Source organism: Odontomachus brunneus, unplaced genomic scaffold (genome assembly GCF_010583005.1).
Source record: "Odontomachus brunneus isolate Ranch 3 - 2012 unplaced genomic scaffold, Obru_v1 Obru_scaffold_006, whole genome shotgun sequence".
Lineage (NCBI taxonomy): Eukaryota > Metazoa > Arthropoda > Insecta > Hymenoptera > Formicidae > Odontomachus > Odontomachus brunneus.
The window spans coordinates 3,132,516-3,145,603 of NW_022639456.1; the positions used below are offsets into that span (position 1 = coordinate 3,132,516).

Below are 13,088 nucleotides of genomic sequence, written 5' to 3' on the forward strand. Positions count from 1 at the left end.
CTCTCTCTCTCTCTCTCTCTCTCTCTCTCTCTCTCTCTCGCTCTCTCTCTCTCGATGCGACTGACCCCGAGGCGTTACTGTGTGCGAAAGGTGGCTGTGTACCAGCGCGCATATTAATCCTCCGCGTTTGATACCTAGCGCTCGAATAAGCCGGGCATTCGCGTTTCTACCGAATATTCAATTAAAAGAAAAAAATACGTAATCCTTCCGCAGCGGTCTGGCCATGCTATTTCGACGATTAAAAACGACGACGAATTCTTGGTGCGTTTGTAACGCCAGCTCGCGTCCTGAATATCTTCGAGAAAACCTTTAAAAACAGATAAACGACGTCGTAAAGAGAAGCGTCTTTAGCTTTGCAGCAAAGCCAATCTCGAAATATTCTCGAAGACAAAGCCCCGCGCTTCCTAAAGCGCTCTCTCTTTTCGCACGTCCCTGCCGTACGTTCTAACGTGATAATCGAGGAGCGAAACAACCCGTATAATTCACAACACCGTCGTACAAAAGCGCGCAAAAGCCGGCACTACACGATACGGTAAATGTAGGCCAACGGTAGCGAATACACTGGATACCACGAATGCCGAATTGGCCGATATTGGGTCAATCTAAAAATTCATATCCAAAAGAACAAAAAAAATAATTAAAAAATTTACATACACACGCGCGCGCGCGCGCGCGCGCGAACGGTACGAATACACAGTGTTGTATCAGGCAGCCGTTTGCGCAGCGCTCGCCGGTGTTGTGTGCGGCAGCTGGTCTTATTAGAGTCCGGAGAAGCGTCCGAAAGTTCGTCGGTGTACAAACAAATTTCCCGAGAACGTACACACGAGATACTCTGATTAACGAAGCCAAGATATACGAAGAGACGGCTATTTACACGCGGCAATTATCAGGACGTTGTAGCGACGGTGGAAGTGGCGGCGAGAATAGAGGTGTGCATTAGCAGCCGTCCACCTGCGGCGAGCAATTATCAAGACGCGACTCGTCTAACGGACCGCGGAACGTAAAGAGGAACGAGCGAAAAAGAACGGACCAGGCGAGGGGCTTGTTAAACACTAGGCGTTTGTATTTCGCAACGCGACGTGTGTATGGAGCGTGAAGTACTAACAAGCGGCCATTACCGAACAATGGCAACTAAAACGCGCAAAGAGGGGGCCCAGCAACATTTTAACGCCCGGCTCTATCGAGGCCCTCTAATTGTGCCGCAACAAGCCGGCCGAAAATTCATATTTCGGCCAAAATCTCATATTTCGGCGTAGCAAATCCGCGCAGATCACCGCGATATTTTGCGATACGCAGCCGAATCATTGATAACGAAGACTACGAAGATTCGCGTTTCACGCGTCCTTCGTGTCTTCTGGGCGCTTCCGCCGACAGCGACAAAGTGCCGTCGATGGAAGCGTTGGAGAATTGTCAATCGCGTTCTTTTTTTCAACCGCCCAGTATTGCGATTGTAATTGCAATTACCGCGCAGATGCACATTGCCGAGTCCAAGTGTGTCATTTTTGCACGCATTAGCGCGCTAATTTGGCTGAAGCTTTTCTTGCACGTCTCTTGCTGCTTTACATTGCGTCATTGGACACATGTTTAAAGTAGATGTGTAAATTGTGATTCAATACATTTGAACGTGTGTGATTTCAAACGGTACACAGAAAAAAGGAAATATTCTTGTTTAAAGAATATTTCCTTGTTTAAAAATATTCTTGTTTAAAGAATATTTTTATAAGATTTTTAAAATAAGACGTTTTTGAAAAATAAGATTAATATTAAAATAAGATTAATATTAAAATAAGATTATATGGCGTTGGACAAAGTTAAATTAGTCTTTAATTGAGACGAATATCAAGTCAAATTAATACAATCATTTTCTCATATATAACCGACAATATTGAAATTCTTGCTTATATATGAGAGAATGATTGTGTTAATTTGATTATATTCGTCTTATGATTGAAGACTAATAATCAAGAATATTGTAATATCTTATGAAAAAATAATTGTATTAATTTTATCATATCCATCTTGATTAAATCCGGCTTTATTTTCGTTTAACGTCATATAATCTCATTTTAACATTAATCTTATTTTTAAAATGTCAATAATAAAGATATTCTTCAAATAAGAATATTTTTTTTTTCTGTATAGGAAAGGTGTAAAAGATTCAATCAAAGTAACTCACTTGGACTTGCAGATGTAATTGCGCGGTTCTCGAGTCTGTGCTTTGAAAAAAGAACAAACAAGCGATCATGGGAAGTACGTCGAGAGAATCGCGTTTGAAACGAAATCTAAGCCCGATCTTTTCGCCAGGTTATCGCGATTGCTATTGCACGGCGTGTGCAATCATGTCGTGCGGGAGTGGGGAGTGATTGCACTTAAAATTTACACGACGCGACACAGAGTGTCACGTCTGCCAACGATAACGCGCATTTAAGCGCCGACGCCGAAGTGCAGGCGAAAAGTTCGGGGCTTCGTACTTCCGCATTATAAATGTTAAATGTGGCAAACAAAACGAGAGACGAAAGCGGGTGTGCTTACCGTACCTGTGGCAAGTTTCGCTTTAAGGGCCATTAAAAATTCTAGACGCGCCACTGCGGCTGGAACGGAGATTCCCATTTCGCGCGGCGATAAGAGAGCGAGACAGGGAGAGAGAGAGAGAGAGAGCGTAGACGAGGCGGCACAGACACTCTCCAAATCCTGCGTCCTGTCTTCGCGCGGCCGACACCGATAATAACAATAATGGATGCCCTCATCTGCAATTACAATAAGCAGTTAGCGGACTATAAATCACAAAGTGGTCGGTCGCGGAAATCTTTCTTTCCGCACGTACCGTCGAGCCGAGTGCACGAGGGGGAAGGAGGGGGAAGGGAGAGAACGGGATAAGGAAACTTCTTTCCCGTTCCGCGCCGATTCCAACTTCCATTCCGGAAGTTGACGAAGCGAGGAAGAGGGAGTGAGGGAGGACGGGCTATTTAATTAGCGAACCGACGACTCGCCGCGACGCGAATAAAGAATCCCTCTCTCCCGCTCGCCGCGAGTGACGACTCCTTGCCCGCCCCTCCCTCTGGCCCCATCGGACTAATGTGCAAGGCGAGTCCGATAATTAGCTTCTCGTAATAAGCGGGTAGACCGGCAGAGAGCCGGTCTGAGAAAGAAATGCGCGCGATTCCGACGCGGAAGCCGCCCACGCTCGGCGAAACTTTACGACAAGAGTCGTTGCGAATGCCACCGCTTCTCGGTTATAATTTGATGAGTGAGCGTCGACGCCGCCCGTCCCCCTCCCCCCGGATGTATCGATTAATACGTACCCCCGCGATTGCAAGAATCATCGAGGTCGCGCGATCTCCAAAGGTCGTCGTCTTTGAAACTTTAACGACGTGCACGACCGAGTTACTCTTTGAAACAGCGAGGGCGCGAGAGTGAGTGCAAAGAGAAAGAACGAGTGGGGGAAAGAGGCAGCTTACATCGTTGCAATTCCGCGCGAAATATTCGCGCCATTTTGTTATTATCTAACGTCCCGTATGCCAAGTACTCGTTGTGACGAAAGGATCGATCATGTTAGATAGTTAGTTTTGCCCTTACCGTCTCCAGAAGTCCATCCAGGAGCAAAATGCGGTGCCGAACGCGGAGCTCGACCGGCATACATCTCGACCTGTCCAAAGTGCGTAAGATGCCAAGATTGAGATATGGCTACTTAATTCTCCACTTTCGCCGCGAGATCGCCCCACCGCCGCGCCGGCTAGGCTCGTTCAAACGGAACGCACACGAACGCGGTTATTCGTTGCAAAAACGGAAGCTACTTCGGCAATCCGTGGCAGCTTGGAAGACACGCTGGAAAAAACAGAGACAATCACGTCGCGCCGCGATAGCTACAATTATCCGCGACTGCACGACTCGGCGAGCGATCTCGTCATTAAAATGCATATGTACGTGCGCGAATCGCGTATCGGCATTTCTAACCGCAAAAGTCGTTACCCTCGGATCTTGCATTTGAGATTAGAGTGCGCCGCGGGGGAGCAGCCGCGTTCTAAAATAAGGACCGCTCGAACGACGGGAACTCCACAAACTGTATAATTTACGGGAATCGATAGTACTCGATATTCGATTAGCATCACTCTATTAAGTAAGAGACTGCTCGTCTCAGCGTTACCTATCGCGAACGTTCGCTGCCACCTAACCTTATACGAGCGTCTCGATTATCGTAGCGCTTGATTTTCTAGACCGCGCGGTGGTATACCATTGTTTTTTTCTCATGAATAGCCGATAAATCTGAGCATGTGTGCGAACTAATAGCGCTTGATATCTCGCGAGGTGGCCGCAATGCCGCACGAAGACGTACGAGGCTGCCGTGCGAGATATTCTCGCTAATGTAATTATTATCTGGCGCCCTGCGCGGCAAATACTTACCGTGCCATCAGGACCGAACCTTGTGGATAGTCATTTTGGTCCTTACCGTGTCCACAGGCCCAGCTGAGAGCGAAAACACAGCAGCGAGCACACGAGACCGCGCGACACGCAACGCGACCCGGCTGGACTGACGATATTGAGATACGGCTACCGGTCTCCCTACTCGCGCCGAGAGATGGCGCCACCGACGCGCTCAGCTAGCCTCGACGCGGCGGTACAGTAGCGTCTTCATGAACGGCTCATTCGTCGCGCGTGGCAATAACAGAAAAAACTTTGGCGTCTTTAGTAAGTGTGAAAACTTAAGCATTGAGATATTCTTCACACGCGTACTTTTAACACGTTGAATGCCGAGACAGAGACGCTGACCGCTCTGTAACCGGCATTTTGATACTGCCGCATCTCGTTGCGTCACACAAAGATCATGATTAAAGAGATGCCGGAGCGACGAACTTGATAAACGTCGATAACGTAAAACAATCAAAAAATAGAAAACGTTATCATCATTTATCGACGATATCGAATTTATATACACGTAGATACTTATGAAATAAAGACGATCGTCAAATAGGTGCTAACATGATACTATCATCTTTTCACAGATGTTATACATGTGTGTGTGCTACGTTGTCATTTCAGTTTTCTTATACATAGACGTTATGTAAATGTGAATGCCACGTGAATTGCCAATATTCTCATTCTTTCCAAAATAGGCTCTTGCTACTTTTCTAATAAATTCTTCAAACCACTTGTGTATTGAGTGCATCAAAAAAAAAAATGTTGTAGGCGCAAGTGTAGTTTGCGAATAATATTTTGAAAAATACTCATTATTTGAGTTTTTAATATAATTAGCAACGGTAATTTGAGATATCATTTTCGCACTGACCAATGTTATATTTTATTTTTGCACGTAATTTTATGATATAAATTGGAGCAGTCAGTACGCAGTATTGATTTAATTTTTTAAAAGTGAAATCAGTGTCACGATAACTATAGTTCTACATCGTTTTCATCCTTGAGGTAGGAATGTCTTATTTCATTTGTGCACGTACTTTCACTATACAAAAGCATTTTCAATTTGGTCAAGTCAACACAAAGTAAAATTTGTTGGGAAATGTCGTTGACGTGATACCGAATACCTTTGCAAAACTATTGTCTCGTGCTAATTCGATAAAATTAAAAACCTTTTGCATGGTGAAAGTAAGTGCAAAAATGAAGCGGAGCATCTATTAATATGAGACAAAAACGATAAAGAACAGTTACCATCACGACATCGAATCTTTCTGCAAAGTTTACTTATTTCTACCTCCGTCGAATGAAAAGCTTTTTGCATGGTGAAAGTACGTGCGAAAAGTTTACTTCTTTCTACCTGTGTTAAATTAAAAACCTTTTGCATAATGAAATTACGTGCAAAAATGAAGTGCAGCATCCCACAATATGAGACAAAAACGATAAGGTTCAATTACCATCACGTGCGAAAATGAAGTGGAGCATCCTACGTGATACGAGAGATGATGCAGAGCGAAATAGTCAAACTAGACTTCATGTCATTTTCGAAAATACATGTTTGCGGACGCGAAAATTACTTTAAAAAACTAGTAAGATATCCCAGAATATGCTAACATTATGTGACCTAAATAACCTGCAGTAACATGACCGACTTTCGGCCCATGCGCAGAATATGTCCCGTGCGCATGCACGAGAATATTCGAATACGAATACGCGAGAATACGAATATACTGATACGATGGATCTAACGTTATAGGCGACTTTCGGATATTGGGAAATTATTTTCAAGATGTTGGGCATGCTGCTAAGGAATTGAAGTGACACAAACACACATTGTCACTCAGGAGACAATGCAGAACGAAATAAGCACACCTGACGTAATTTTCGAAAATACATTTCTTTAAGCGCAAATGTTACTTTAAAAAACCCTAAAAAACAATCCCAGAATGTGCTCTACATGCTAACGCTACATGACCTAACCTGCAGTAACATGACCGACTTTCGGCCTATGCGCAGAATAGGTCCCACTGTGCATGCGCGAAAATCCGAATATACTGCTACAATGGATTTAACATTATGGGCGCGACTTTGGGACATTGGGAAATTTTTAAAATTCTGGATGTGTTATTAAGAGAGTAGAATGACATAAACTGAGGAACTCGATCACGACGTTTCTCTATCCAACAAGTAAAAAAGTAAATGAAACGCGGTAATTACCTGTCACGGTAAAGCCCACAACACTTGCTCGCGTGAGGAGTACACGTCTTAATTTGTCTTAATTATCGCCTCAATGTCGAAACGCGCTATTAAAAATCAACACGGAATAATCTAAAATATAACGCGGCAGCTCCCGATATGCTCGTCTCGACGGTTGAGAGTGTGTGGCGTGACGTTCGCGCACGTGTGTCTACATAACCCTACTGCGCACCCTCCAAGCACCGCTCAGTCAGCGGCATGAGCGGGCCGTTACGAGTTTGTTTACCTAGCTTTTGTGGAGCTTAGAGTTTTTGTTAGAGCCATTGCCCAGGTATTGTTATAACCGATTATTCGATCATCATTATTTCGTAATTATCCACTCGCGGATATTATCACACAATTGTCGAACAGATATTATTATCATTATCATTTAATATTCGAGTATACAATACCTGGATAACGGCTCTACCAAAAACCTTAGCCTCAACAAAGGCTAGGTAAATCGACCGTCGTAACGTTCCGCTCGGGCCGTTGACTGAGCGGCGCTTGGTGGGGCGCGCGGTCGGGTCATGCAAACACGTGTGCGTAAGCACATGCTCGAGCGTCACACCATGACACTATCAACCGTCGAGGCAAACGCATTGGGAGTTGCCGCGTTATTTTCTAAATTATTCCGCGCCGATTTTTAATACCGCGTTTCGATTTCGCGACAATTAAGACGACAATTAAGACAAATTAAGACGCATACTCCTTACGCGAGTAAGTGTTGCGGGCTTTACCGCCACATGTAATTACAGCGTTTCATTTACGTTTTTACTTGTTACATAGAAAAATGTCAATTGTTCCTCAATCAAATATTATCATCATCCATTTAATATTCCAATATTATTACTTCTTTGTTCGATTATTATTTAATTTATTCGATTATTACTTAATTATTGCTATTACGTATAGGAAAGCAACTCGAGCGTGCCGTTACGACGATTTCTTTACGATTTCTTCGTCTTTGTTCAGTTATTATCGTCGATAAACAGTTGCGATAAACAGTTGCGTGGGCTCTGAGAAAACTATATATATATATATATATATATATATATATATATACACACTCAACACATATATATATATATATATATATATATACATTCTGAATATTCGGACGTTATAAAAAGTGCGATAAAAGTACAGTGCCATCTCGAAAAATATCTGTGAACTAATTTTTCGCTCTACTTTATCATAGTTGTCGGAAAACCTAACCGCATGTAATCATAAAACATGTAATCATAAAGTTTTCTGCAAACTTTTCGTATCCTTTTTGGCATCGAAACTAAATTCTGAAAGTGTAGTAGAGATCTTTGAAATTTTCCTGAGTGGAGCATCCACAGTTTCGGTATGTACAACCTGCAGAATGTTTGTATTAAACAAATATTACATTAACTGACAGCTCAAAATTTAAACATATTTAAACATATTTTTTTCGTTTTCATCACATATTAAACAATGCTCCAATTTACTTTGGAATGCACTTTTGTTGTGTAAAACAGTTTGTAATTCTGTGCAAGCAACAAGTCGTAAATTTTGAAAAAAAAAAGTCAATGTTATGTCGGTGAAGTTCATATTTATTAACTGGCTGTATGGCTAACTGAGCCGATGAAATGAATTGAAAAATACAGACTCGTCTCGGGTTGCGTTCATTTGCCGTGTACCTTTGTTAATCCAATTATCGATTGAGCCTTTTATCGGAAATCAACGTGGCAGTCAACGTGTAAAAAAAGCTTATATAACCAAACGACATTTATAATGAAACATTTAGAACGTGATACGCTTCGTTGTTAACAAGCCCAAAAGCTGTTTCTGCCAGAGTTCACTTTGAAAACGGAAAGAGAAATGGAAATTATTTGTCGTGAAAATTAATTTATTGAATCTTTATACAAGAATATCAATTTTTTTTATCAAGTGGCTATATATAATATAGAAAAATTAATTTACACTTGTGAACGTTAATGGATAACAAAAGGCGTCGTAAGCTCGCGTTATGCTTATTATATGAGATAATAATGCGTGTGGGAGCTTTTCTTGTAAGCGTTGTTAAAATTTTAATTGATAACGAAAGAGAGAGAGGGAATAATATTACATAAGATTAACAAGTCTATAATATTCGTCTTAACTGTTACAAACAACATTTTTGTGCGCCCGCATCGCCGTTGACGCGAATACTATTCAGCTACTAGATACTCGTATGACTACTACTCGATCGTGCAAATAAGTGTAATGAAACAATACAAAGTATAGCACCTGCATTTCGACAATTACGACTCGAAAATGTACCAATTTCCGCGATCGATATTCTTTTAGGCATTTTTTATATAAACTACGTCTAATTTATTATTTTAAAATGAACTTCTCTTAGCATTGCGATTTGATTAGTCGGTATAAAAGTGAAACTCGTAAAGTTTCCGCGACTTTAGTGGACAGGTACCTAAATTCATCATGCTGATCCGCGGTGTTTAATTAATCCTTAATTAGCCGCAGTCGACCGCTGCAGTTTGGAGTAATAATCAAGACTCGCGAATTGCAATTCGGTCCGCTGTGCACGCGATTCTCGCCGCAAAGTGAAAAATAAAGTATATGTATGTAAAGTAAATTCGCGGACGGATGAAAGCAGATCGGTCGATTGTCCCCGTGAACTTAGGTGTAAATTATACTCCATGCTCATTCCGTCGATAACGCTATTTTCAGGTCGTAATGATCGTATACGTACATTATATACAGAAGCATCTTTCGTACATAAAAATATATATATTATATACTTCTCTTTATATTATATTCTCGACTCGCACGCACCACGTGTGACCTGATACGAACATAGCGCGACTTACCGTGGGAATGTGCAATATAATAGATGTGATTCTACGTGCTAGTATTATTATCCACGATAAACATAAACGTCTCTCTCGGTGAAAGTAAAGCTTCATGGTGAAATCGTTACGACGTGGCTTCGCGGATCGCAATAATTTAGTCGATACATTACGTAAGGGGTGCACGACCGCGAGGGAGGATCGTTACGTGGAAAATACTCGCCAGGTGATATGCAAGCGACGCGACGATCGTTCTCCCGAGTATTCCCGAGGAAATATCCCGTGTAGGTGTTCCTCCGAAAATCGTCTCGTGATCGAGACGCACGAGAGCACGACGTTATCCGTCGCGACGGTCCGCGACGACCCTTCGAGAGAGAGAGAGAGAGGAGGGAAGGAGGGGAGATGTCTCCCGCGACGGGAAACGCGCAGTTAGTTTTACATTAGCGGTTATCTCCAGGTCGTAAGCCTATTGTTAGACTCGAGGTAGCGTGTCAGCTCGAAATTGCGTGCCGCGCCGGTCTAATCCGCGCGACCTAAAAGTAGTCCTTAAGTAATGACGCGCGAAGCGGCTCTCTCGCCATTGTCTTGGCCGGTACTCGCTACATTCGGCCGATCTCCTTTCTCCCTTTCTTCCTGCCTGCCTTCCTTCCGTGATATTTCTATTCACGACGCAGCGCATCGTCGGCGAGTAATGACCGATCGCGCTTCCCCGAGACGCTTTCCCGATGAACGAGAACGTCGTAAGGACAGGACTCTCAAAATCGTAAAACTTTCTCGTCCCGATAACGTTCGCCGTCTCTCTACAAATATTTCAACGTCCCGACGCTAAAGGCGTCTCGACGATGGTCTCGAGTGAAACGCGATTCCTCGACTTGGTCCTTTAACGAGCGTCGGAAAACCGACCTCTGCGCCCTGTAACGATCACTGTTCGCTCGGCCAACGGGAATTTCCGGCAGACAAGGCGGAGGTGAAGCTACTCGAGAGCAGCCTCGAGGAACGGCCTCAATTCCTCTTGCTGGAGTTGATGAGATATTTGCAGCAGTGCGTGAGCAGATGCTTCTCGCCGGTGACGTCATGCTGCACGGCCGCCGCGGTCGTGGACTCTCTGGTGTAGACGTCCAAGCCGTACTGACCCTCCTCGGGGAAGCTTATGGAAAAGGTGACCACGTCGTCGTCAGCGATGGAATGCGTCACGTACTTGGACAGGCGCTTCTCCTCGATGCCGTTCTTATGCAGAGTCGCCATGAAGTCCGTCAACGGCCTCGACATGCGAAATTGAATCTCCAGTTCGCGGCCGGCGAACACCAGTGCCTCCTGAAATCGATAGATCCAGCGATTGTAAAACTCGTTCGCCCCCGCCCCCGGCGCAGTGCAGCGAGGCGTGATAAAGTCAACTGATCCGCTCTCTCGATTCTCTCACCCTCTCTGCCTCTCTTTTCGGCAATCTTCGCCGATCATCTCTCTGTTCGTCTGTTTTCTCTCTTTTTTTTTTAACTTTATACTCTCTACAAAAGGATGTGAAAATGGGAGAAATATATTCGCAGAATCGATCGCGAGACGAACCTGTACTAAACGACATTCGTCGCGCGTGAAATTTTCAAAAATAAGTCGCAATATTGTACACGACGGATACTGAAGCGCATTTTACATCGTATAGAGCCGTTTAGAGCCTTACAATTGTTTAAAGTTTTATTAAAAAAGAGAAAAGTTCCGAAATCCTTCTGATGATTTTTTGTATCACGCACTGACGTCGATTTTGCATTGACTAAAAAAAAAATCACCTGAAAATTCATCTGTGGAATGTAAAGTTTATTTCTGTGAGATAGGATTGATATCTGTTTACAAATAAAGTTTACAAAGCACAAATAAAGTTTCAGGTATTTTTCTCAGTGCGTGACAAATTCGTTACAACGATCACTCAATTAATTTTGACTCACCTGATGAGTGATGGGTATAAGTCCGAATAACCTGGTTGCTTTTGTAGGGCCCCATTCGCCACTGGCGCAGTCCGGCAACGGCACCATCACCGTCTGCAGTTCTTCGCATGCAATTTTGAATTTGCACACGCTCTTGAACTTCATTGGCTCGCCCGTCAAGTACTCCTTCGGCGTCACCGCGTTGGCAAATATGTCCAGGAGGAAGGCGCCCGAGCACGGTGCGTGGACCCGAAACGCTACTATGTTCCCCACGACCGACTGTAAGTAATTCATAATTTGCCACTCATAATTGAAACAATTGACGAGAAGCTGTTTTAGTATTATTGCTCTCTACTCGCGCTCTAATTCTCGTTGTTAGTTCTCGAGATTAAATTTTCTAGTCTGGGAGCAACTGATGAGTCAAGCTCTGATGAGTCGTCAATATTCAATTATCTATATTTTAGTATCTTGTTTTGTATTTATGTTTCTTTGATATTGTTCTCTACTCGCACTCAAAAGCTCATATTAATAATCATTACTTAAACCTCCTCTCAGATGATATACTCAGATTTGAGTTCACAGTTCGTATTGGTTATCCCTTGAAACTTGCCTCAGGTGAGATACTCAGATTGCAATTCAGAGTTAGACATGAGTTTTTCAGTTGAATCGCAATTGCACACAAATGTGATGTTACATATTAATAATTCACGTAAAAACTGTGATCAGTCTCTAAATTCAAACCTAAATATTTCACGTAGAACAAGTTTCAAATAATGACTATTGATACTGGCCTTAGATGAGAATTTTCCAGTTACATAAATCGCGACTATAATATCATATAACATAATTCAACTGAAAAACTCGAATCTAGCTCTGAATAAACAAGTTCTGAGTACCTCACTTGGGACAAACTTCAAGTAACGACTGTTAATGCAGGCCTAATTCCCGTTGTTAGTTCTCGAGACTAAATTCTCAAGTCTGGAAGCAACTCGTTGCTCTGATGAGTCGTTAGTAGTCAATTGCGCGTATCTACTCTCTCGCGACATTTGAGCACTCAAACGGCGGCACTTAAGAGCCACGCGGGATAAATCGTCCCGCACGGAAGACGCGGACTATCAATTTACCTGCATGACAAAACGCTTGAGCGACACGCCGTCGTAACCATCGCCGTCGTTGTCGTAAAACTTGAGATTATAATGAAAGATAAGGGATGATTGCATATGCGCCGGCATCGCTATCCTCACGGTCGCAGCGCCAGTGGAATCCGTGTACATAACGGCATTCGTATTCGTATCCGGAAAGTAAAGACCGTACCTGTAAGCGCAGAATTTATCCGAACGGTATTTTACTCTCTTGGCGACTTATTGTTTAATAGACCGATGCGCGCTTCCCTCGACTCGCTTCGTGCGCGCGAGCGAGCGGATTGTCGATTTAATAATTGCATCTCCCAACACACAGCCTCGATAAAACACTAACTTGTTGCGCATTCGAGGTTGTTGTCGCACACGGTGAATTTAAATCCTCCTAATTAATGAGCGAGGTGTATAATCAGCGTTCATCTTAATCATCATGATATAATTGGAAAGGAGTTTTACAAGAGAAAGCCAAAGTTTCTTCCACTTCCGCTTTTATCTCCGTCAGCGATCTCTCTGTCAGCGATATATCCGCGTAAAATTCGATCTCCCCTCCCCCTCCCCTTCCCCCCCCCCCC

General features: G+C 43.3%; 2 protein-coding genes across 7 annotated transcripts in view; both read right to left on the minus strand.

The window, feature by feature from the left end:
• Positions 1-4,633, minus strand: part of LOC116851825 — a 138,654-nt gene extending 134,021 nt beyond the window's left edge. Inside the window, exons 1-3 of one of the 5 annotated variants that reach the window (XR_004379653.1) lie at positions 4,402-4,633; positions 3,577-3,825; positions 2,538-2,747 (exon numbers count right to left, since the gene is read on the minus strand). The gene's annotated coding sequence lies outside the window, so the exon portion shown is untranslated. The remainder of the gene's footprint in view (positions 1-2,537; positions 2,748-3,576; positions 3,826-4,401) is intronic. The other 4 variants (XR_004379652.1, XR_004379650.1, XR_004379655.1 and 1 more) reach the window with 4 other exon arrangements.
• A 3,860-nt stretch (positions 4,634-8,493) lies between these two features.
• The window catches only part of LOC116853804 (hillarin), a 32,892-nt gene continuing 28,297 nt past the window's right edge, over positions 8,494-13,088 (minus strand). For both annotated transcript variants that reach the window (XM_032835035.1, XM_032835034.1), the window contains exons 10-12: positions 12,502-12,691; positions 11,399-11,656; positions 8,494-10,775 (exon numbers count right to left, since the gene is read on the minus strand). In XM_032835035.1, coding sequence (XP_032690926.1) covers positions 10,464-10,775; positions 11,399-11,656; positions 12,502-12,691 — 760 coding nt within the window. In that variant the 3' untranslated portion in view covers positions 8,494-10,463. The remainder of the gene's footprint in view (positions 10,776-11,398; positions 11,657-12,501; positions 12,692-13,088) is intronic.